Source organism: Cygnus atratus, chromosome 13 (assembly GCF_013377495.2).
Source record: "Cygnus atratus isolate AKBS03 ecotype Queensland, Australia chromosome 13, CAtr_DNAZoo_HiC_assembly, whole genome shotgun sequence".
Taxonomy (NCBI): domain Eukaryota; kingdom Metazoa; phylum Chordata; class Aves; order Anseriformes; family Anatidae; genus Cygnus; species Cygnus atratus.
In genome coordinates, this window is record NC_066374.1 from 1,051,212 (window position 1) to 1,077,524 (window position 26,313).

The window sequence follows — 26,313 nt, forward strand, 5'->3', positions numbered from 1 at the left end:
TGAAGATAATAGATATTGCATTAAAAGAGACTTTTTGACTCAGAGGTAAGGATACAATGCCTGTTTATTCACAGATTGCTTCACAGTAGTTTTACAGAGATATGGAAATATGCAAACTATATGAATTCATAAATAGGATAGGTATAATAACAACTATAGCTGTTCATTTCTTGTGCTGCTGGTAGTGTGCTAGCTCACTGTTCTGAGACACAAAGCAGTAATATCCCTTCTTTGAGAAGCTTCGCATTTAAGACAAACACAATTGGGCAGTCAGCAGATGATGCAGAGAGCAGGTGGGATCACTTGGACAAAGACTAACAAGTGATGCTGCAATATAATATAACGTAATTCTTTCCATTTATTCAGTGTTGTCTCTGCAATGCAGTAGTGAAGAGGGATGAGTGAGTATCTTGTGAGTTCTTCCTATTTTTTCCTCATACAACTAAAGCTGAGAATTCAAAACATTCGTAAATTGCTCCGAATTACAAAGCAGACCTTCTCTATAACAGGCCTGCAAGAAACGCAGACCTATTTCCCAGCACCAGCTCCCAAAGCTTCTCCCCTTCTTGCTGCACAACCCACTTGCTACAGAAAAATTAACACAGAGGAAAAAACAGATGGATTAAACTATGTAAACCCAAAACTTAGGGGATGAATCTGCACAATCTGAAGGAGGACACCGCGGCACTTCCATTAGGCAGAGAGCAAGTTCTTCTCAAAAGATCCAATACACCAGCAGACTGAAGCTGCCAGGGAAATACATGTGCACAGGAGTTGAGTTAAAATCTCAGTGCCGAGGCAGCCACCAGCAGACATGGGTCATGCCTTCCTCCTTCCTAAGAGCACTGCCACCAGGTCACAGCACTACCAGAAAGAATGGGAGAGGGTGCATAGTGGGGGAGGAAGGCAGGCCAGTTTCATCTATGCTGGGAACAATAAGAAGCAGCTGTCTGCTGAAACAAGAATGGTGTCCACCTGCTGCAGCTGCCTGGCTGAGGCTGAAACCCAGACAGAGGGGCAACAACCTCCCCACGCAGACACCTACACCCAGAAAGACCTCCTGAGGACTGAAAGAGCTGCCCAGACCTTCGGTTGCAGGGAACTCCAGAATCTGGAAGTTCCTCTAGGGCCTGAAGACAGAGGTGGGTGTCATGGGTGACAGTGTGCCCAGCTGGACAAATTTTTTGAGCAAGTTCCCATGCTGCAAGAGGAGCTCACCAGGCAGCATAGGATCCAGGAATCCAGGTGACAGACTGATGCATGGCATTGTACTAAAAGAGGGGAGATTTACATTAGATGTTTGGAGGAAAGTCTTTACTCAGAGGGTGGTGAGGCACTGGAACAGGCTGCCCAGGGAAGCTGTGGATGCCCCATCTCTGGAGGTGTTCAAGGCCAGGCTGGATGGGGCTCTGGGCAGCCTGGGCTGGTGGGAAGTGTCCCTGCCCATGGCAGGGGGTTGGAGCTGGATGGGCTTTAAGGTCCCTGCCAACCCAAACCATTCTGTGATTCTGTGAATTCATGGCATTGGCCAAACAAAGCATTTCAGTGCTAAAACAACAGCGGAGCAGGGCACTTTTTGGTCAGTATTTCTCAGAATAACAAAGCTCAGTGTATTACGGGTCGGTCCAATTCCCCTGAATATTGATGTGGGAAATAGCACGTAAAGCATGGAGCCTTCAGTGATTTTAGTAACTGGAATCTACCAACGGGACTTTTCTAGGAGGAAAAGCATTCACTGGTGGTTTGTTCCTAAAAGGAACCCCAGAAGAAATGTAAGCAGTATCTAGTTATTTGAACTGAAGCAAGGAAGAAACAAATGAACTAATTTTAGTGTCTTTTTGTCAAACAATTAAGAATGCAATAATGTTCAGAGTTTTAAATGTAATTGTAAGGGAAGAAATAACAGAAACGCCTTAATTACCTTGTTTTAAGGTATATATTGTAGAGGTAGCTGAGAAGTTTGTGGCTGTGATCACGTTCTCTCGGTTTGAAGTATCAAGTTCCACTCTTGTCAGTTTTTCAACATCACTGTGGAAACTGCTGACTTCCCCAGTTGGGAATGTCGCATTGGTCAGGTGTCCATCGGAGTCGTACCTGCAACACATGATGTTAAAGTGAGCCACGAAAATACATCACTGTTGTCTTGTATATGCTACTACAATTAAAAAAAGAAAAAGAAAAAAAAGGTGGGGGGGAAAGTATCGTCAACACATTATGAAAAGGTCAGTAAGTAATTCAAAACCTCTGGAGCACTGTTTCTAAAGTGTCTCTTCAGTTCCACAGATAAACAGTTCGTTCTTTCTGATGGTTCACAGAGAAAACAATGCAGAACAATGGTTGGTGCTTGATACTGTTCCATATTAATGCCTCCCATCTTCAAAATCTTATTGATCCAAACACATCTTTACTCATCCAAGAGAGCTCACTGATACTGCAGACGTATTTGCATGAGTAAAACCAACCCATGTTCATAAAATATAAGCCTACTCATGCAGGTAGGAAAGCATAATTAAGTTTCCAGGTTTTATTAACTGTCTCCCCTCACTCACAAAGAATTCCTCAGCTGATGTATCAACTGGCAAAGCCCCACTGCCTCCAATGGGGAGCTCTTCCAATTCACATCAGCAGACGAGCTGGCCATGTCTTTCACTTTCATGTGCTGGCATCCTTTCTTTAGGACCCTTATTTACCCCTAATTACTCATACAAAATCTGTATGTCACAAAAAGTATTGGTGAACAAAATCAGGAATTTTCTTTTCCACCCGATATAAAAAAGAAAAATAGAGCAGCTGTTCTTTTCAAATGAAACACTGGAGAATGAACGTATAGAATATCTTGCATTTTTTTTTGACAAATAAATTCATTAAATGTTAAATGCAATATAATCTCTCTCTCTTTCACCTCTTCCTGTCCTCATATATCACGCGATTTCCTCGCATTCCTCCCTCGTGCCACTCTGTGCCAATTGACTGGGTGCCACACCCAGTGATTAAAACTGATTCAGAGCACTACTTTTCATCGTTAGAAAACTCTGTGAATGTTGAGCAATTATATTTCATTTACAGCTTGATCAAACAGATATGACAGCTTGCTAAGTTATGTGAGTTTTCTACCATACCACAGAAAAATCCTCAAATCATGCATTTTTAAGGTGTAAGTGCAGACAGTTTATTGGGATGTAGCTGTGCTTATGAGTCAGGATGCACCTCTGCTAAGGACCCACTTTTGCTGCTGGATGCTGCTAATAATGAGATACACAACTCCCCATGTAGCTGAAAATGGGAATCATAAGAATCACACAATATCCTGAGTTGGAACAGACCCACAAGGATCGTCGAGTCCAACTCCTGGCTCTGCACAGGAGCACCCAGAAATACAGAATCATAGACTAGATAAGGTGCTGAACAATTAAAATGAGGCTGCAGAGCACATGCCAAGATGGTCCCACTAACTTCAAGGAGAACACTCAGCTAAGTGTCTCAGTAACAGTGTGACCATCTAAAGGGCTTTTTTATTCCACATTGCTCCAAGAAACCAGCCCTCTGAGGACAGAGTCTGCCACCTTTCACATGATGAATAGTAGCACACTTGGACTCTGTTCTTGTAGGGAAATGTCCTATCCATACTAATAGGGGCAGAATCACGACATATTTCTTAATGTTAATTTGGTGCCCAGTTATGCCACTGTTAATCATGCCGGTGACTGTTTAATCATGCAAATAATTGCATTGATTTCAGTACTCACATGAGGAAGTGCTCACCAATATTAGAAATGCACGTTTGGGGATAGAGCTTCACAATCTATTTGCATTTCTGTGTGTAGAACAGTTAAGAGTTGTATCACTTCAAAGGGAAAGCGGTCTAATTAATTTTTTCAGAGAGGGTTGTTTTTTGCAGGTGTTTTCTTGTCCTTTATTTAATAGAGGCCCAGTGCCCCCCTCCCCTTTTATGGCTTTAATGATATAATATTAAAAAAAAAACAACCTAGATGACTGAAATTGTACATTAGCTATAATTTTATGCAAGAGCTCTTTCAGTACTTCCATTCCATCAGATTAGAGTAGATGGATGACAAGTACTTTTGTAGGTGGTTTTCTACCTCTTAATAATCTCCCTCTGTGAGTGAATCTGACATCTAGGTAGATGTTCTGAACAATTCATTATCTTTGCTCATATTCCCAAGTACGTGTGATATGTGTTGTTAAACAAACTCATCCTTATTTCAGCTTGACAGTGCTATGGGTTGAACTTTTGGATGTGAATGCAAAACTTGTTTAAACAGAAAAGGTGATTCTAAGCAATTGGAGAGTTGCTCATACGCTAATCCTCTTGGCTCCAATACTATGTTTATACATGACTTGAAGCAATTCACATCTAAGTTACCCTTACCAAAAAAATCTAATTTTTAAAGTGAAATCAGGTGTCAGTTCAGAATGTGACCTGTCTGGAAAGAAATGTTTGCTTAAAGGATGACTAAGAACCATCATCCCCTATGACCTATTAATAGCAAAAAGGGAAAACCAAGTCCTGAAAACCCATCTATTCAGCACAGCATTTGTCATAGTCAATTGTCCCTCTGACTGCAGCAGCTTGGGTGACACTGTTATCTCAACCACTCAGGAAGTTGTAATATATTATGAAGATGACTTGAAATATCGGCCTGAACAATAAATATTAATAATATGACTTCACTATTTAATCTTGCTGTTATTTTTGTAACGTTAACAGCTGTAATTCTGTTAATTCTACCGACTGATCTAGATTGGTAGAAGTACATGGTCACACAGTCGGTACAACTGAAAGGACAGTGTCTTTCCAAGTATCTCTGCATGAAAAAATCAGTATTACACACAATGGCGGGCACCTGCAAGCAGGCAAAATCCTTTAAAAGAAAATCTCACTAAGCATGAGTCCTACTTTAACAAACTACTTGCCAGAAGACAACAGGCATGAGCAATAATTGTCTGAAAAGGTTTACACTCAGGGTCTGTTGGACAGAGTAAGAGTACTGATATTAAACCCACTGAGAAGCACATGATTGCACATAATCTGCTCTAACATGCTCAAACAATCAAGGCCCTGCAACGATGCATGTTGTTCAGCATTTTAAGAAGTAATAGATGTGACTTGGAGCTACTGTGAAAGCTTTTTGAAAGTGTCATTTGTCCACGGTCAGGACTGATCCCATCCTCAGGTAGGGATTTAAATGGATCAGTCCTGGTGCTGAAGTTATTCCAAGGAAGCACATATTTGAATTAAGTTCTGCATATAATAGGTACCACTCTTCAGTCAATGTTTAAACAGCACCAGCACAACAGTGAGTTTTGTATTTTTGCACAATGTTTTTAACTTCTAACAGTAGGTGCCTGATAATGAGAACGGAACCAGGAAGACCCTGTATGGTTTTGTTTTCCTGCTTATTGTCAAAAATGGCCCTAATTACTTATACTTAGATCAACTCTGTCAATTCAGCCTGGTTTCGGCAGAATAATGGAAGGCAGAATAGAAAAACATCCCCTTGAATAACAAATCCCATACTCTAGGCAGCAGTTTTCTTTGCTTTTATCCTACTTGCAGTTTAATAAAAAGTAATTCTAAAATAAATGTAATGATGGTGACTCAACTGCCTCTCCAGGTGACTTATTCAGTAACTTAATTCTCCTCAATGTGTGTTCTGTTCATATCTCACCTGGACATCTTTTCACTTTTGTTTTTGACCATAAACTCCCATGCCCTATAGAAAACAGGCATAATTCTCCTGGAACTGTGAACTGATGTGCAATGTGCAATGTTAACATATGACTTCCATCAATCACTTGTCACATCCTCTAACAGGGATTATGACAATTAATTATAAATAATGAGAAATCCTGATACTTCACACCTCTTTACGAATCAAACATGAATTTTCTCTTGGGTTGCTCTCTCTCTGGGACCAGTCTGTGATGTTCTGACTGTATCTTTACTGTCTTGTCTTGCTCTTAAGGAGTCCTGTCAAATGTCTCAACCTCTTGCTTGTAAGGCCACTCCTGATACATATCCTTTTGCTATTACATACTTTTTTTTTTTCTTTTCATTATATATCCTCTTCCCCTGCTGACAGGACAAGTCCACTCTTGTGTTTGAACATTCCTTCCACTGAGATTCTAAGTTTCTTTTGTAACACTCCCTTCTCCTATGAGTATAGTAATTTTCCCTTTTTTGCCTTCCTCAAGAATTTTGCAAATCTGTGATTCATATCACAACTTGCCTCTACTTCTTTAGATACCAAAAATTCCAAAACCACATTTGCATTTAGAGAAACAGAGATTCACAGTAATGAAATATGAATGACGTATAATTTCAGGCAGTTTTTTGCTAATTATAATGGGCACTATGCACAGAGCTTTTACATATGACAAGCACTTAAGAAATGATAGTGTTTCATATTGTAAAAGCTTGTACAACAGCACTGCTTGTCCTTTCTCATACAGTGTTAGTAGCAGGGTGTCTTCTGAAATTACTAGAACTGACTCAAAAAAATTCAATGTTTGTTTAAAACAGTGTTCCTTACACCAGGCACTTAACGTCATGGACTTACTCATACACAGTTGTCCATCCGTTTTCATTGCTTTTGGTTGCTAGAAGTCCTGTGTTTCCGGGATACGTCATCAGAGCCAGGTTGTAGCCTTGGGCATAAACCCTTTTCAGAACCCCATTGCTGCTTATGGTCAGCCAGTACACCTGGCCGCCTGGCACCACGACCCACAGGGGTAAGCCGCTCGTGTCTCTGCGGATGTGCACTGAATTCCCATTGCTGCTGGTGATCGTGCCAATATCCCCTTCACCGCTGTAGGTGAAATTGTAAATATAGTCCCTCGTGATGAGGTTCAGTGTGTGCAGGTGGGTGCCATTGATGGTGAACTGATACAGTTCTTGATCTGCCGGTGAGGCAATCTCGTACATGTTTGTGTCACTGAGGTGAGCCTTGTTCCTGCTGACTGCGCGGATGCGAACATTTCCAAGGTCTGCTACATAAAGTGTGTCATCAGGAGAGACTGCTAGGGAAGAAGGTGCTTTCAGCTTTGCATCTTTGGCATATCCACCATCACCTGTGGGAAAAAAATGGCAGTTTTAGTAATCTGTAATGTCTGTATTTAAGCTGAACCTCGAAGCCTGCCACACTGCTTCTTCTCAGGATCATTTACTTGTCAATAAAATAGTATCTTCTTCCCATTAACTAAACCCCCATTATCTAAAGTTGGTACAATTCTAGATCAGTCTCAATAAAGACAAACAAACTATAAATTATCTAATTTACATCATTTCTGCTAACTCCAAAACCCTGTTGCTCAGGGAAGTATTGCATGGCAAAATGTGAAGGAAAAAAAATTATGACAGGTAAGTTTTGCTTCCTATTTCTTGTCTGCTGGTATGTAGTCCGAATAGAATTGTGATATAAATAAAACAGAAAATAAAAATCAGTAATTCGGTTAAAATGACAGTGAACCAAAGATTAGTTTGTACTTATTAAAAGCTCACACTACAGGAAAATAAATTATAATAGCCAAAACGGGCCTTCAAAATCACCCCTTCTGATATTACTTGATAATTTACTTGGTATATATAAATACTGTGTATTTCAAGGTTCAGGGAGGATATTTGCATGATTGTGGGCTGTATATGCATATCTAAATGACTTTACATGGCCAGGATTTTGTGTAACTAACAAGAAAGCATATTAAGCCTCACTCTTGGAGAACAACATGTTACTGTTTCTATTGCTCCCCTTCTCCTGACTGAAAAATGCAATTTGATGGAGATTTTCAGCATATACTTTGCTGCCTTAGAAACAGACAAATTAGCTGGTCTCTCTGCCAGCCTGACCCTGCCTTTCACCAACCCAGCACTGGCACAATCATTAGATTTGCCACAGGTTTTATTTTTTGAACTGAGGGGAGATTCCCTCAATAGGAGCCCTGGACAGCATCCTATTCAGCCCCGGTCAAACAGAGCCATAACTGAAGCTGGCAGCATGTGGCAAAGCTCAAGAGACTGATTAGCAACTCTGGGTCAGGAACTCACCTCCCGTGGAAGACCACTGACATTTTTTTTCTCTCATTTCTTGACATACTTAATGTTTTCTTGCCAGTAATTAACCTTTTGCTTGAAACAGGAGGCTTAAGAATTATGATGGTATTACGAAACTGAATAAAGTGGTTCTTGGAGATGACAAGATGACAACACACCGCATTCCTCTGTAGATGGGAACACTCTCCTTTGTTCCATCATTAAATAGGTTTGTATGAAAAAAAAGTCAAAATTAGTTTTCTTGCATTTAGGGGAGAGCTGTGCTGCTGAGAATGCCCAGGGGTGTGGTGTGGGTCTGGGACCGGTGGGCCCAGTTTGAAAAGCACAAGGAAGCAGACATTTTGAATAACATGTGTTTGTATCATTTAGCTAGGTGTGCCATGGGACATGAACAATGGGAAGGTGTGAGCTAGTGCTTTTCACTGGATGTGGAACATTCTGGTACTCTCTGTGGTGAAGAAGGCTGCCTGATCCAGTAGCATTTAGGTGCGATCTGCACTGGGGCTCATACCATCTTCAGCATGAGTAAAGCTGACACAAAAAAACATACTTGGAGATCATTTTGAATTGTGTGTAATCTCTGTATTCAAACAGGAAAATCTAAACCCATCCAGAGGTTCCAGTGCCACCTGAAAGACTCACATCTCTGCACCCAATGGATTAAACAAAGAGCTGCTGATAAGGTTTTCAGTTTTCCAAGAAAACCGAACTATTGCTCAGTTCTTCCTTCTGTCACTTTGCTGGTCTGCAGCTGTGCTGGAAGGTCTCAACAGACCAGGGACAGGAAAAAAAAAAAAAAGTGTTGTCTTACCTGAAAAACAGTCACAATTAGGATCAATCTTGCAGTCACAATCTGATGGGGCTCCAGCGATTACGGAGATCTCACCGTTGGTTGTGACCTGTTGTATACGGTTGATCTTTCTTTCATCTGTCTCTGCAATGTAGAGGATCCCACTGTGAGACACAGCGATGGCTCTGGCTGACTCCAGGGTGGAATGGATGGCCACCTTGTTGATGATGAAGTGGTCGATGCCCGGCACCTGGCAGTGAATGGGGCGCCCTGCAATGATGCGCACGCGCCTGTTCTCAGAGATCTGCAGGACGATGTTGTTGTCCAGGACATACAGTGAGTTGTCTAGGGGGTTCACTGTGAGGTCTGTTGGCCACTCTAGCCGCACCTGGGAAAACAAATCGAGGGGAAGGCAGGGAAAAGAAGACAAGAAAAAAAATGATTACGACAATAAGACAATTGTGTTCAACCATCTCTGATGACCATGTCATCAAGGCACTCAGTGGATTTGCCCACTGCTGCTATGCTACTATGGGCTACTAATTGTGTTTGGCAGAAGTTTCTACAAGCATACTCTTTTCTGAGATCCAGCACCAATATGGAACTAAACTTGATTTCAAAAGTAATTTTGCACCCTCTGAAACGTATTTGCACAAGTCCATTAAGGACAGAACTTTATTATACCTTGTGCACTCATGCAAATAAAAGCATACACTTCATGTCACGCCATATCAGCCAGAAAATTCTCCAGGTCTGAGTGTTATTGTTCCAAGGCTGCAGTCAACACTGGCAGAGTGGAAAACAGTTAGAGGTTGTCAATGCCCTAACACTTTAATTGACCGTTAGCACAAAAGGAAAATGACATAGTAAGAGAGTACGACACATTGCCACAATTTAGTTACCAGGCCAGAAATGTTAATAAGACTGATGTGCCATAAGAAATACAAGCTCATTAATTCTTTGTAACACCAATATATCAGACTTCACATAATACAGTAGCTGAGCCATAATTACTTATAAATGGTTTTGGTTTGTCAATTCAATATTTCAGTCATGGATTAAGGAAATTCTTCATACTTAAGGTGAGCTTTTTGCCTTTTTCCATGCAAGTGAGAGTACCAACCAAGCAAAGTTTCCAAACCGCGTTGGACGAGATGCTAGAAGAATGACCTCACTCGCCTGATGCTTGTTGCACCAGGATCTGGAGGAATATAGCATGTTCCCAGTTAGAGGTGGGGCAGTCTGTCACCCTGAAAGACAACTGGTATGGAGGCTGCTGTCTGCAGTGCATGCTTGCCAGCTTCAAACTCCTCCTATTGAGAAAGCTCAGTAAGTGGTGGACTGGGAAACAGCAACGGAGGACACTGGTCCCGCTCCCCAGCTAATGGCTGATGGAGGATTTGGGTTGCAGCTTGTCTGCGGACAGGTCAGAGAATAAGTGAGTTGCAGAGATTGCAAGACAGTCTATTTTTGTCTGTCTTAGGGTGCTTTGCTTGTTATCCTTTGTGAAGAGATGGCTGCTTTTATCTGAGTGGAGTTTTTCTGGACTAAATATTTCAGCTATCAGAAGAGAATAAATGCCAGGCTAAAATGCAATGGATTTATATGCAGTTGTCACAGACGCTTCCACTATTTCATTTACTGATTTGGTTGCTTTTTTTTGTTAATTTTTCCACTGCACTAATTAAAAGATCTATGAACATAGAGACCGCAGATGCTAATACAATGCTCAGTGCTGCGGAATAACATATGGTGGAGTGTGTGGCCATTGCAAGCCACCTGCTCGCCTGGGGTCAGCTCAAGCACCAGGCTGAAGGCCAAGTCTTTGCCTTTCGCGAGCATCGGTATTTCCTGAACAACCTCATTTCCACGAGTACATTGCTGGTTTGATAATTGATGCTTTAATAAAGAGAGGGCACTGTGGCTACTGTGTCTCGCCCTGCGTGGTTACATGGTGCACCACATAATTACGAAGGCTCACGGAGTAATCGAACTCCTCCTCGTGCCCAGTCCATTTTACTAGACAGCATAATAACTGGCATTAAGACTAATGCTGTTGGGTTCAAGATCTCTTCTGAACCAGGTGGTAGAGTCATTCCAAATGATGATAAATGTGGTGAAATGGTTGGAAACAGATTCCTCCCACAAAGGTGCTGAATTCTGGGCATGTGAGATTGCCTGGATTTCACCCAGTGTGTTAAGGCTGCTGTACACAGAGCTGCTAGTTAGTGTTTTCCTCACTTCAGCTGAGAGCTCACTAGGAAGCTGAACCCTCTGCAAGGCTATTTGCAGGAAATTTGGAAGAAACATATCTGCAATGTACCTTTAATGCTGAACATTTGATTGCTCTATCAAAGCAAATGGATTATTTTTAATAGCAAACAGACATCCTTAACCAGTGCAACCTTAAGCAGTGCCTCCTTCACAGATCACTTTGCTGTAAAAATAATCTTTGATTAACCATAACTAGATTAGTAGTGAGAAAAACTTCGGGCTGAAACTACCTATTTTTACCATAATGACTCCACATAACACCTGCCATGTCTTAATACCCGGTTTTCCTTCATGGGCCAGGCACGTTGTCTTTGCCCCAGTGACTAAATTGAATTCCTCCCACTGTGAAGGTATGTCTGGTGTCTTGCAGATAAACAGAGACTGATTTGGACCAAAACAACTTTTTCTCTGATTGATTTGAGGCCAGTTTTGTTTATTGAGGTAGAATAAGCTTTTATGGAAATGTCCATTTCACCTGCAGCGCGGTGCCTACAACCCACGAAGAGGTTGAGCCTTAACAGCTGTCATTCTCTGCAAGCACATTTGCTTTCATACTGATCACTTCTGTAAATCTAGCTGCATTATGATAAAAATAGATAAAATTTGAGCTGGGGACATGTAAATAATTCTGGTTACTACACCTGACCTGTCACCTAGCTTTTTGCAAAGCTTGCAGAAGGATGGCTACAGCTTCTCATTCCTAGGTTTAAAGCAGTCATGGATGTATTAATGGTCTAATCCCAGGTGAAATATTAAAGCTAGCGTGTACCTGTCTGGAGGCTGCAGCATAAAAACAGCTGCTGCTCACTGCAAGCTCATGCTAGTGCAACCGGAGGGAAAAAGAGGCCAAGTAAAACAATCAAACATAGAAACAAATACAAAATGCTGAGCATTCTCAATCTGAGCAAGAATTTCAAAGATTTAGAAAACCATCTGTATTGCTTTTGTCGGGATGTAGCTTCATGGCATCTTAAGCCTGTGTGAGCTGGGGTTGCTGCCATCCCACCTAGCCCTTCTCCCCCTGCAGCCCCCACAGCAGGACTGCTCTTTAAGTGCTCCTGCCGTCTGTGGTCACACGTTGCTGGCTAAAAACTAATCACCTCAATCAGCTTAAGCTGAAGTGTAAGTGCACCCTTAGGTTCACTGTTACCTTAGAAAGTCACTGGTTGTTTCTTTTCTTTGCGAGCAAACTGCCCTCTGGCAGATTTCTGTGACCAAACCATCAGTTGTATTTCATTCAAAGCCAATAAACATATCACAGAGGAGCGCTTAAATTCTCATCTGATATGACTGTGCCTATTAAAAAGTTTTTCCAGATAAAAAACTCAGTTAGGGTTAGAATATTAAATCAGTTAATATACGTTTAATCTGAAGCAGAACTTCACAAGCCCCCGTAGAGAGCCGTCTCCCACATATGTATATTTTTTTATAACTAAAAATTGTGCCAACCACGAGTGTTTTTTCTGATACATGATGGCTTCTTTTTTTAAGCAGTGTACAGAAATGGCATTGCGGATTACCCCGTTATAAACAAAGAGACAAGATTTGTTCAGTAGCAGTCAGCACGTTACTTCACAAATCGAAATTTTCAGGTGACAATCCCATTTTAGTTCACTGGAGATTGAGCATATGCAATGGAAATCACTGTGGAAACAAGTAAACCCTTGAGCAATGAGACCTTTTGCATATAAGTATTAACATGTCAACTTTTCTGGGAATTCAGCATTTAACTGTCAACATAAAGGTTCCTGCTATATCTAATAATCAATGTCTGGTTTGAGAAGTGCAAAATTAACACCTACTGGTCTGGCTTTCTAACACATTTTTTCATGTCAAGTGTTCTGGAAAACACAAAGTGCACTAAGATGATTTCAATTTAAATGAATTCCCTCTGGGAGATCTACATTTAGGGAGATAAATAGCTCCCAGACCTGATTGATATTTTTTCCTTTCTTGCAAATACATACATGTGTTTGTATAACTATCTACCTATCTATCTGGTTTTGAAAACTTGAAATATTCCTCCCATAGTAAAGGATTAAAATTAAATAAATAATGTGAGTTTTTTTTGCAAAGCAGCATTCACTAATATACTTCTTGAACATACACAAACGGGCAAACATTTCAGTGTTAGTTCGTGAAGAATACCATTTTGCTTTTGGTTTTGACCATATGGCTAAAACTTGTGCACGTTTTTCACAATAATTTACAACTGTGGCATTTTTGGTGTTATTTGAAAGAAATCAGATCAAACGCACTCTACAGTTCATATCAAAGTAAGAAAAGTAATGAGGGAAAAATTTATCCTTGTACACAGATGCAGATTTCAAGAGTTTAACTGTTTGAGGTGCTGGGGTAAATTTCACTAGGATAAACTTCATTTATCGTGGATTAAAAGAAGCTGCACAAATCCATAAAAAGGCTCCACCATTGCTTTGATTTCTTGCCATGCATTGCTTGTATGTTTTGATTCAACATCATGTAGTAGCATGAAATTCATGCCAAAATTTTTCTGATAGTCCTGACTGATGGATTACTTCCTATCTGTACTGCTCAGCATCAAGCACTTTTATTTATGCTAACTTTGTGTGCGTTCAGCTGTACGATATGCATTCACAGACCTGATCACCACCTCCTCCATATTTCTCTGTTGCTGCTAAATTCGTTTTCTCATCTCCTCCTATGTATACTCACTTCAGCTGCTGTTTCCAGTCCTACCCATGTTTCACACCACAATGTTATTCTAAATGGTGTTTTACTGTTTTTCACTTTTCTGTCTAACCCCTTCACTTTTCTTCTCCTTCCCTACGTGAGAAAAGGCTTGGAGGAAGGACTTGCCCAGGTGGTCCATCAGGGATGAGCATGTAGTTTGCAAAGCTGAAGGAGACTGTTTCTGCTTCCCTGAATGTTTTACAGGATGTCTCACTACATATATTTCTCTCTATTTTCTCACAGTTGACAACCACAGATATTTTTTCATCATCTTCTGTCAGTTTGATCTCACTTCTGGGCTCTTCCTTTTGTTGACACTGACACTGTCAGCTCCTCTCAGCAGCTTAGCTTCTTCCTTAATGGCACACAGAGCCACAATTCAGCTCATGCAGTCTGACACGGGGGAACACTTCCCCGTGGTGGGATTACAGCCTCCTCCCACGCTGAATGAGCCTTTGTTTCTCATGTTCCTGATGCTGCATATTATAAAATTTGGAATTATACAGTTCAGTTGTAGCAGCCCCTGCTCTAAACTTTACAAATGTTGCTTTCTCTGCGTTCATCGTTCCCCAGTGCAAAACCCAAATAAATGAGTTTTGCAGCCCAACGACCGCTTTTTTCTACCCTAGGCTGGGAAAACAGCTGTGGCACATTTACAGATGCAGCTCAGAGGTTTAAGGCCACCAGTGCCCCGGGATCATGGCCTGGGTACTCTGCCTGCCAGCCTACCTCTGCCGTTAATTATTTCCAGCGGATGAGGGAGCAGCGGAGGAGCGCAAAGGCAAGGACCACACCACCGGTTTTCACTGCTCGTCTTCCTTTGCTTGCTGCAAGCTTCACTGTGCTCTCTGTTTCCAGCTCTCTTGTTGTTTCATAATTTCTTTTTTTATGAATTTTTTTTCTGTTTCACAACTTCAAAGACTGTATGAGGAATCTTGGGTCTACTAAATTGATAGAAGAGTTGATTTCTATGGGGACAGGTTTCACGCTGCCTTTATTTAGTAATAGAAGATTATCCAGAAACACATAAGCCCATTGACTATGAAAATCAATGGGACTTAGATTCCTAAGCCATTCAAGTCTGTTTAAACATGGTATCCATGGTTTATACAGGTTATGAAAAAAATACTTTCTTAAACACCCAGAAGGAATTTAAGAAGTATTTCTAGCAGGCTGGTACCTCTGAGAGGAGGAATCTGAGACTCTTCAATTAAAATGTCTGAAAATAGACCATGAATTTGAATCTAACCCAAACGTGTCCTCAGTGCTGGAGTGGGAATAGATGTCCTCCAAACATACCTCTACAGTTAATTTGCATGACCAAAAGGAGGGAGGGGGAGTAGCTGGAAATCCAGCTAACAGGACTATCGCTGCTGTCCCTCACTTTCTAACTTGCACTGCTAGGTACTGTGCTGGGAAGATGAGATGGCACAGAAGTAAGATTGCATAAATCTCAATACATCTCTCACTAGTTTTGGCCTCATCTTTCCATTCTGGGTCCAGAATTTATGGATGCAGAAAGCCATTGTGCTGCCAATACAGAAAAGGTGGGAGAAAGATCTTGAAAAGCTTAAATTGAGACAGTAGTTAAAAGCTGTTTGAGAATAGTGAGAGGTGGGAGCTAGTATATTGCAATGTCTTTTGCTTTCAATAACTCCTGAGGTTTATGAAAGCATCTAGCCTGAAAACTGAGAGGAAGAGAGGATACACCGAAATGAAATTTCCAAAACTGAAAAAAACTCCAGCTCACAAAGAAAGCAAAAACCCTCCCTGAGAGCAACACCAGCTGCTGTGAACACATCGCCCAAATATTCTGGCTCTGCCCTGAACACTCAGTCAAACTCAAGACTTTTTTTTTTTTTAAATTAAACCTTCCTACAGGCTTGTGCCCAGAATTCTGTGATTCTGTCTCTGCAGAATCGTGAGCTGTGACGGTGGTGCTACTCCTTGGGCAGCTCTCCCCTGGCCCTGGGCTGGGCAGGAGGTGACACCGATGGAAGAACAAACTAGTTCTTCACCAAACTGGAGCAGAGAGTTAATGCAAAACCAATACAGACAAGTTTTGATTTTTTTTCCCTGCAAATTATAAAGATTTTTTTTTTCATGGATAAAAAAAATCTAGGCATGAAAAGCAATTGAAATAATTTGAGTCCTTACTTTTTCAGAAATTATCACCAAGATTAATTGTTATCATAACATGATTTTCTGCCATCGATTTTTCACAAGTATTTACACAATAGATACTGAAACTGAGCAGAATCAGTGTAATCCAACTAGCTGTCATCTTGCATTGAAAGCAAATGCATACTGCTCTTAGGCTTCAAACAGCTAATAAAAGTACTTAGGCACCCTGCATTTTGCAGAACAAACAAGAAAACTGTACGCCTTGCAGAAATTCTACGTAACTATCATTTATATCGAGTAGATACTTGCATGAAAACTCACTGGAGAGTATTTGATCCTTGTCTGAGACTATAAGCAGGCACTCTGTTTTAAATTTTTGTCAGCTAAGGGCATTGGTTATTGCTGTGATGCATATTTGGATTTGCATTATCAGACTGTGCCAGAAAAGCATACAACGATAAAGTTTAGGACTAATGTTCTCAAGAAAAATTCAAGATGTATTCAGAAAGGCTCTCAACTTCTCTAGCAGATCCTGGATCTCAGGTTCTCAGTATTTTCCAGATCTAGAAAGCAACAGGAGTCTCTCTACACAGTGCTAGATTTAGATATTTCTAGAAACTGTTTAATAAAACTTCTATTTTCCTTTATTCCTTAAAACCCAAAAACAGTGAAACAAATAGTATATGTTATGAATCCTCCTGGATGGAAGCATGCAAAAATCATTTCACAATGAAATGACTGGCTTACGACTAGGCTACTTATACCAAGTTTCAATCATTTGACCTCTCCTGATTCCCTGAATTTTTGACATACCCTTCATGAACCATTCAACGTGCTTATTATAGTTCATACTAGGAGTAGCAAAAAACGTTGGCTTTGTTGTTACTGTTGATATGGACACAGAAATCTAACTCCGAACTGGCAAGAAAAATTGAAGAAGAAACACATATGGATGGAGGACGTAGAGGGTTTTACATCATATCATGACTTTCTCCGGTTTTCACCAGAGATATCTACATGCTGTTCAGTTTTCCATTTTGTTTTGAGCAGTTGATTGAATGGCTATTGAGTGATGTTCAGATGCTTATGATTTTCCTGCAGTGTGACCTACATTGCTAAACTTCATGAATTTATCCTCCAAGGCAGTGCATCATTTTGCATGCGGTTCCCGTCCCAGTGGAATCTATCAGCAGGAGATGAGGCCCAGTTTGTAAAAGCTGCATGTCCTTCAGACAGTTTTAGCTAATTTTTTTGCAAATATGAGCGCTATTGTCAGAGTAACACACTGCATAAAGTGCTGCTCTCTATCATTCTGTTTGCGTCTCTCTGTGCCCAAACTTGAGAATGCACAGCTATAAATGCAACCTCTGTATGGCATGCTACAAATGGATACAACCAATTTCTGTCTTGACATTTGCTTTTTTTTCACCCTCCACTAACACAGTGCCTATTCATTCATTTTTACTTGGCAGAAACAATGGTAGAAAAGATGCTGAAGCCAAGCCAGCATCATGAAGAGGAGAAATCAGGCATTCCTCACTGCCATCTCCCAGGCACAGCCCCTTACTTCTGTGGTTGCCACAGCTTGCTTATGTTTGACTTCAGCAGCTTGTAAGGATAAATCAGTCCTAACAGTAATACCGGAGATATCGCTAATACCTCCAAAGCAACACTTCCCGGTACTAAAACCTTTTCAGCCTTTGTTTATAACTAGCTTTGAGACCCAACAAGTACCCAGACAGCAAGGGAACACCACCCTCTAGAGTTCCCTCATGCTGCCATGCTTCAAAGTCCTGCCCTTTGTAAGCAGTTATTATTACAGGGTTGTTTTGACAGGATCTACAGACTTTCAGGTTCCCCTTAGCACCTGGAGCAATTTGCAGGCCAGACTGATCGCCATGCTGGCTTTTCTGAACCCCCTCCCAGCAGCTGCTGTGGTGCAATGCTTTCAGTCATGCAACCATTCCCACACTTGCTTTTATAGTTTCAAATGCAGCAGTTTGCAGCTATGTAAAATTTCAATGACCTGACAATAGAATTAAATGCCTACGTGTTTTTATTTTTCACTTACACTGGTTTTATGTGTTTAATTTCAGTAAGCTTTCACCTGACCTGCCATGGAGAGACCAAGAGTACAAAGACCAGCTCTCACTCTGGTAGGACAATCTAACTCTGACTTAGTGCAATAATTTCTTTCCCTGCAGCACAAAACATCTCTGAAGGAAACACACCATCACCTTTGGTGACTGTGGGCCTCAAAGCTCTCCTGTATTCAAGCTCCAGACTTATTTGGTCTCCCTCACCCTAGTTCTGTGCAACATCTCCAAATGCCCAAAGCAGAACACACTGGGCAACCTGAAAGATTTGGAATAGAGGCAATAAAGCCAGCTCCAAGTGAAGTTATTCACTTTATAACACACAAAACCTGCTGCATCTGTGCCTTTTACTCCACAGATTGTGTTGGGTTGATTGGTGAGAGGACGAGAGATACACACACTCAGTACCAGCCCTGACAATCTTAGAAAAATGGCTTAAGTAGTAATCACCTCCATCAAAGCACATATTTCTTAAATTACAGGTAGATATTATTACTAGTGGATGTGGATGAACAACTGGATTGAAAGAAAAGGAGGGACACTGCCTACTTGGCTTGCCCCCACATGCTTCCATTGATACCTACATTCCCTTCTCATCAGTGGGCTTAGAATCCTGGAAGACAGGGACTGGGCTTTCACTATCTGACTACTTATGGTAGCTCTGCAGGACACGTAAAAACACATATACATACATGTATGTATATAGACATAGTTATATGTGCATATATAGGTATCTATTAAGTATAAATATATTCTTCATGCATACATTTTGTCCACTACGTCTCCTCAACAGATGAAAAAATCAGATATAGTCATGGATGTATCTCAACCTACTGCAGATTCTCACCAGCCTGGCAAAGCTGCGCTAAAAATTTACAGCAGTGTAATTCAGCAATGCAGATACAGGACCTCTGCCATAAATAACTCATCACCAGACTCCATCATGCTGAAACCATATTCAATCAGAAGATATAATCAAAGGCTACTTGTGCATACAAACTAAAATGTGAAGCAGCCAGAGGAACTGGGTGCTTGAGAAAGTGACGGGAGAACCTCAGAACTAGCCAGCCCTGGTTGCACCCAAGAACACTGACACAGGGCTGAGCTGTTACCTTCTTGCCAGTCATCTACTTCTTGCAGGCATTTCTTCTTGCAGTTTGTCATTAGAAAAAAAATCAACAAAAAAAACCGTCTCTGAATAGCAAAAAGTCAGATAAAAATCATGAGCAGCAGTCTGTCAGGTCTCCTCTTCACCTTGGATCACATGAAGTGTACAATGCTCCATTTCTCGACAGTCAAGAAAAAGAATGTGATTGCTGCAAGAGCTGATTAAAATGTACATAGTATTTTTACTCAGTAGTAATGCATTATTTATGGCAGATAATTGAAATAAATTGCTGTTCTACAGGTGACCAATAGCAGAACAGCACTTGGGACTTTAAGGAAGAAATTGCAGCATGACTTCATCGCATGGTATCTCGCTTCTATAACTAACATTTCAAATTCAGTGATAGAATAATTTGATTAGAATATAAATTAGCTGTGATGAAACCATCCTGCTTTCTGTTTGATATTCTAAAAACCACATTATACACCTACAAGTTTGATTCACGAGCTCTCGCAGGTTCTTTTCCACCTTAGGTCCTAATCCTATGAGCCTCCTTTCTCTCAGTTCCTGTTAAAGGGAGGGTACGTAACCTCTCCTCCATCCCTAAAAGATTATTTCATCTTCTACCTGAAGATCTTTTTTTAAAAAGGTTTTCAGCTTGTTTTTTTCTTCAAAGTATGGATACTAGTGACTGCTTTTTCCTGCATATGCTATTATCACTGGAATTATTTTGTACAGGTTTCTGGTTACCAAAGACTAACTTCAATTATTCAAGGGGGGCTCATTTCAGAAAAGGTTTGAAAATGCCTCCATAGAGGCTCTGGCCCTGACCTGCTTTGGTCTGTCCTTCAGAAGCACATACATCCTCTTAGGATAGTTGCTCCTTGCTACTCACTTGCCACCCACTACCCTTTCAATTAAGCTTGGCAAAGCACCCAAAGAGAAGCCCTGGTTCCACTGAAGTCAGTGGCAAAACAGCTGCTGATTTTGCTGGGGCCACGACTTCCACTCTTGTTAGTTCCTCTGGTACTCCAGCAAGGGCAGAGAAGAAAGGACAAGAAATCAAGCAGCGGAGTAAAAAGAACCAGAGGATAGGACAACTTTATACTGGAAAAAAAATAACAGCTTTTCTGGACTCCTTGATACATCAAGAATTAGAAAAAATAACAATAAAGCTCTGGAAGTCTCCTGTGAGGAAGACCACAAATAAAGGGCTAATAAATCATCGTTTGTGCTTTGTGTACTTTCTGTTCGGCGATTTCAAGCATACATATAAAACATGCTTCTGCAAAGCACTGAGATACACAGCGCAAGGATTCTGAATATTTGAGATGCATTAATTATGCTTAACTAGAAGAGCGTGGCAAAAAGCCTCACCCAGGTAGAGGACTAAAAGCAAATGAAGATCAGTAGTTTTGCAATGCTTTAGTACAGTGAGAACCAAGCTGCTGCTTTCTGATGGCATGTACCTCTCTAACACAATGACAATACTAAATACCTGGTGTTAAGACAAGAAGAAAGCGTTTTTTGCTTTCCACTTTTACAAGAATGCAGTTTAAACTGTCAAGTTTGTAGAGAAACACCTAAAAAGACAGCGTGTGGTCCTCCAGCCTGTAATACTAATGAATTAATTGGCTCTCTGTAATCCTGCAGTTGCTTTGTGCTATCCTGCTCTCACCCTGGCTTGAAAGTAATTCAGCCTAGAATCATTTGGGTTTTCTGCCGGCAGCTCACTCCCCCTTCTTCTACCCACTCATCAGATCATGTTTTTGTCTTCACATTTTCCTTTCCTGTTTCCAAATGCACCCAGGGAAAGTCCTGTTAAGGCTGCTTGCTCCAATGAGCAGCCCCTCATCACTGCTCTCAAGTGAGGTCACCGTGTCCTGGCAGCTTTTTGTTCTGCTCAAAAGGCTTCCACAATGCCACTGAAGCATATTGTGCCCGTGCAGACGCTGGTGGGTAATGCCTGCAGCTCTTGTGACTGCGGGAGCAATGTCAGTGTTTGCTTTGTTGAGAAATAAACTACATTTTAAAGTGATTCTGCTCATCTTAACTCCCGTTTTGCAGCATTCTGTTGCTCACTTCACTATTTCACAGAGGTCTTCGACAGAACTACTTACTGCTCTCTCCTCCGCACCAGTCATTCAAGGCAGGCTGCCCAGGACATGGCATTCTTGCCACGTGTGGGTCCCTGTCCAGTCACTCCCCTTAAACCCTACTCTAGAAATGTGCCTTTTAATTTGACCTATGTAAGCAAATTGCCCACATAAGTAACGCTGTCACATTTTTACGAGGGAGCAAAACATTTTGCAGTGTCACTGAAGTTTATGCGAAGCAACACGATATAGATGGTTCCCTCACATGGCGAACTGCTGAACAAAGGCTGATGAAGTGCAAACGTCAAGAAAAAGTCTTCAAACCAGACCTTTCATTTTGGAACACAGCAGTGACAGTTATTAACACCATCAATCAGGCTGGAGCTATTGCTTTGGCACAGACTCATGCCTAGTGGGACTGACATCAGCTTGAGAACAAGGCTGTGGTTACAGGCTAAGAGAAAGCTCTTGGGATTCATTTTCTGTTGCCTTGCAAATGTTTAGTCTCTCCATTTGCAGGGAATGTGCTCGAGATTGGTTTAAACTATTCCCAAACACTAACTGCGCAGATATAAATGACTTGAGGTTCACAGTGGTGGAAATTCAGCCCACATATTTCTCAGGGGAGGAAAGATAGGGGACGAAATTGCAAGATGGTCGAAATAGCTCCTAATTCCCTCCTCAGCTCTCACCACAGCAATGGAGGCAGAAGAGAAACGAAGCTTATCGCTCAAGCTGAGGTGAAGTGTTTTTTCCTTTCACACAAAGACTCCCACAATGTCAATATAACTTCTATGATCACTGGATCTAATGAAGTCTGTTTTCCTAAGGACTTCTGTCTCATGGCTGACTGACTTGGGAGTTTAATAAGATCCAAGCACCAAATGAAGCTTCTCCTCTGAATGGGGCATTTATTAGATCCCGAGTGGAATCTCTGGAGTTTAATAAAAGAAAGCTCATGCTGCAATATTTCCTTTTGAAAGGGCAGTTTAGGTCTTTCTCCTGCAACTGGCTTAATATTTTTATGGAACTTGTAGGAATGTAATTGCTGTGAAGGCTGGTATTCCTCTACAAATTTGTTGGAAATCAGCCAAAGATTTTGATTTACTGGGAGGAAAAGAATACTGAGAGATGGACAGACAGACATTCCCACCCAAGCAATGCATTCTCATTTGCTATCAATAACTAGGCTAAAAATCGTTATACACCCTAGGGATGCAGCAAACACTATGAGAGTGGGCACATCTGTGGAAAAAAGCAACCCCTTTGCCTTTGATCTAGACCAGAACTGAATCCAGATTCGTCAGGCAGTGAAACAGACTGAGGATCCCCTCTCTTCTCCTTCTTTCACTCTCCACCCCAGTCTCCTCCCTTAGTACGTCTGTCATGGCTCGCGCCCAGGAGGCCCCAGCACAGGTCCTGCTGTGGGGTGACCACCCCCAGCCTGCCCATCGCTGGTGCATGTTCAGAGACCAGCCAGCAGGGCAGCAATGTGAGAAGTCAGTACGAGTATTTCAGACCAAAACTTATGTCTGCGATTTAGAGTACCTCTAATAGTCGTTCTATCCAAAGGGAAGTGGTAAGTTAGGTGCTGTAGCAGGTAACTTTGTTCTCTTTGGTTGGGCTTCTCAAGGAAATTTTGGTAGAACATAAAGCTATGAGATGAATCAATCCATGGAACCTCCAGATTAGATGCAAATATATAAGGTTCAACATGGGCTTACTGTTCACTTAACTATTCACTTAACCTACAACAAAACAGCTTTCAAAGAACTTAATTTGTTCTTTGGGAGAATGGGAGCCAGTCCTAGAAGAAGCCAAGGACCAAGCTGCAGAGGCACTCGTGAAAAGTCCAGCATTCAGATTCTGGGTATAGATAAGTGAGGTGAATATTTAAATTCACAAATAAAATGAATACCAACATCCCCTTTTGATATTCTCGAAAAATGTTTTGCCTTTAAAGTTTAGCTCTTGCTCATGTGATGGTATTCAGGGTTTTGTGGACAGCATTTACACAGAATATGACCAGCTCTACCACAAAGGAAGCTACTGGATAGCTGATCCTAATGTAAGTGACTGCCAAAATCCTGGCACCTATGGTGAGTGCTTACACGTGTAAGGCATATTCACAGATCTGGTTCTGAAAAGCCATATTCTTTCCATTTTCTCCTTATTAACTAACTGAAGAACACTAAAATAATTGGACTTGCATGGCGCTGAGAAGAAAAGTCATCCAAGTTTTGTACATGCAGAAATAGCACTGAGAACACTAGCATGCCATATAAATACCTCAACCTAATGTCCTTTTCCTTCTAAATTCAGATTAACACCCTCACAGTGAAGTACGAGATCAAAGTAATTAATCAGAGTTTGGTGCTTTATTTGCCACAACACATAATCTTTTCAACCCCAGCTGTCCTTACCCCCACCCCTCTCCTTTATGAATGCAGAATACTATGCTTAAGAATGAGAAGGCAGTGAATAACAAACACAGAATGATTAATAAGAAGTGTTTCTGTCAAAACTGATATTGGAATAAATGATTAAACCCGTCATAATCAACTCATATATTAAACTGAATGCCTTAAAGTGAAAGCTTGTCATTTATAGTAGTTTTCGCAATGGGCAGTTATTCTATGTGTTTACTTCAAGAGTACATTTTTGTATTTCAGTAAATCAAGAAATATTGATTTTGAGCAAGTCATTGATTTTATTGTCAGAGCAAATTTAGCTTTGAGAATTGATTTTATTAACCTATTTCATAAGTCCCTCTCAACACACAATTTGTGAGCAACCCACATTCTCTTGATGTAAATGCCACTTGTAATTTAGCCAAAAAACAATTTAAGTGGAGATGGCCAAATTCATTTTTCATTTATGTTTATGCCATTCTGGAAGAAACTCAGCAGTCTTGCAAGGATATACAATTGTTTCTAAGTGAAAATATCATTCCCTTATTTTCAATGATATAATTTCAGATTAACAAACTTGACTTCAATGGGATGTGGTTATTTCATAGAGTTTTCTGGTTATTAGCAACAATTTTGGAAAAAAAACACTACCAAGCGAATTTGATATATCTACTTTTCAGAACATGCATTCCGGACATTTATTTAGAATCTGTGTTTTACTGGGTACATGTAAGTAGTCAAAATTCTGTATTTTGTGAAAAATTTCAATACAAAGAATCACTAAAGAACCCACAAAAGACCCTATCCCAGCTGAATGTTGATGTCCTAAGAGCAATATGAAGAATTTGTTTTATGACATGCTTTTTCTTATCTATGATTTTGCAAAAGTTCTTTCTCCATGGCATTGGAACTATGTTGTAGAGTAAGGTAAACTAAATCTTTTTCTGGCAAGTAGCCAGCCCACCATAAAACAGGATTTTAGGGGACAGAGAGATTTAAAACTTTGGTATGTTTGATTTCAGCCCCAAAAGTTTACCTTTTTAATTTCATTTTCATTTTAAAAATAAAACCATTTTATTTCCACATTTGCCAGACCCCCTGTTGTAAGTTATTTGCTAAAGGGTGTTTGCATTTTTTAAAAGGCATTGAAAACCATCAAAATGAAGCATCACATTTGAGATTTAGTGAGACATTTTGTTGCTGCACAAAATGAGGAAAATGAGCAACATTTGCACATAAATAGAGAGTCACACGTTATATGACCAGGAAAAAAATTACATGTACAACCCTAGATACAGATCACAAGGAGAAGGCAGGCAGCAGACATTGCACCTGGCACTACTTCTTGCACCTCAGAGATCTCTCGTCTGGTTACTGATGCCCCCGGCAGATGTTATGTGTATCCAAGAAGCGAGTAAATACGCTTCAGGCATCTCTAAGTTCCATGAAGCATCACTCCTGCCAGCAGGTCTGTAGCAATGGAGCTGAGAGTCGCAGTGCCTCCAGCTGCGGAGCACGAGTTGCTTCACTGGGTTCCTGCTTATGATCTGCAGGACTGACTATCCTGCAAGAAGAGGTGCCAGAGCAGAAGCCAAGGTGCCCAGAAACAATATCACCTTAAGACAATTAGTAGGCTAGTGTGAGATTGGGTTTAGCACAGCTAATCCACTTGACCCTGTTCTGCTTTACATGGAAAAATTATATATCTACTGGACCAGAGAGAATAAGGAGGCCTGTCTATCAGTTCCACTCCCTGCATTTCCAAATACTTAGTGATATGTGAAGTGGAACAAGGACATGATTTTCAATTTTGACTCTAGCAATACAATCTCCAAGTGCTGCTGTGATGGTAGCATCATATTCCATTGTTTGTCCCTGTGAAATTTGATAAAAAATACTCAAAACATTGACCCTGTATTCCACATGTATGTGATTACATGATCACAGTAAGCTGCTATTATTCGAACACTACTCAGAAACTAGGAACAAGATCTTGCAATTGTTATACAGCATATTTTAAGTGATTTTGCAATTGTGAAGGATTGAAAAAAGGGCAGGGAGAAAATGAAATGTAAAATAACTGGATCCTGGTTATTAGCTTACACAGTCCATAATATATCTTTTGTATGCTACATGAATGCTTAAAGTTTTCTTCAAGTACAGTTTTTCCCTCATTTTGAGTCTGATCGTTATCGGCAAAGGCCAATCCCTTCCTTGTGCTATCTACAAGCATGGCTCACTGACTAGTCAGGAGTACCATTTATGTTTCTTCATGTTTATCTATATATCTTTTTTAGTATAAACTAGAGAGGCGGTAAGTGTGTTTTAGTCCAATTTCTTTTACACTGCTTTTGAAATAAGAACTGAAAAGCACTTTGAGAAATGTATTGAAATGCAGTAGCTTCACTACAGTACTGCTATTTTGTAATTACTTACTGTAATGCTCTTCCATGATTTAGAATAGACTTAGATGTCAACAGAATATATATTTTTTCCATTTAGTAGTTCAAGCAAATAAATCTGAATGCTGGACTAAAGGAAAGCACTCTAAACTTCTCATAAACTCCTTGGAAGCTGTATCTCAAAGTAGCAAGCAACTTTCTAAAGCAGTATATATTCATTATATAAGCA

The 26,313-nt window shown here is 40.6% G+C and overlaps 1 protein-coding gene across 1 annotated transcript in view; it reads right to left on the reverse strand.

The window, feature by feature from the left end:
- Positions 1-26,313, reverse strand: part of TENM1 (teneurin transmembrane protein 1) — a 325,742-nt gene that overhangs the window by 16,733 nt on the left and 282,696 nt on the right. Inside the window, exons 27-29 of the mRNA XM_035541547.1 lie at positions 8,883-9,249; positions 6,582-7,092; positions 1,922-2,094 (exon numbers count right to left, since the gene is read on the reverse strand). Coding sequence (XP_035397440.1) covers positions 1,922-2,094; positions 6,582-7,092; positions 8,883-9,249 — 1,051 coding nt within the window. The remainder of the gene's footprint in view (positions 1-1,921; positions 2,095-6,581; positions 7,093-8,882; positions 9,250-26,313) is intronic.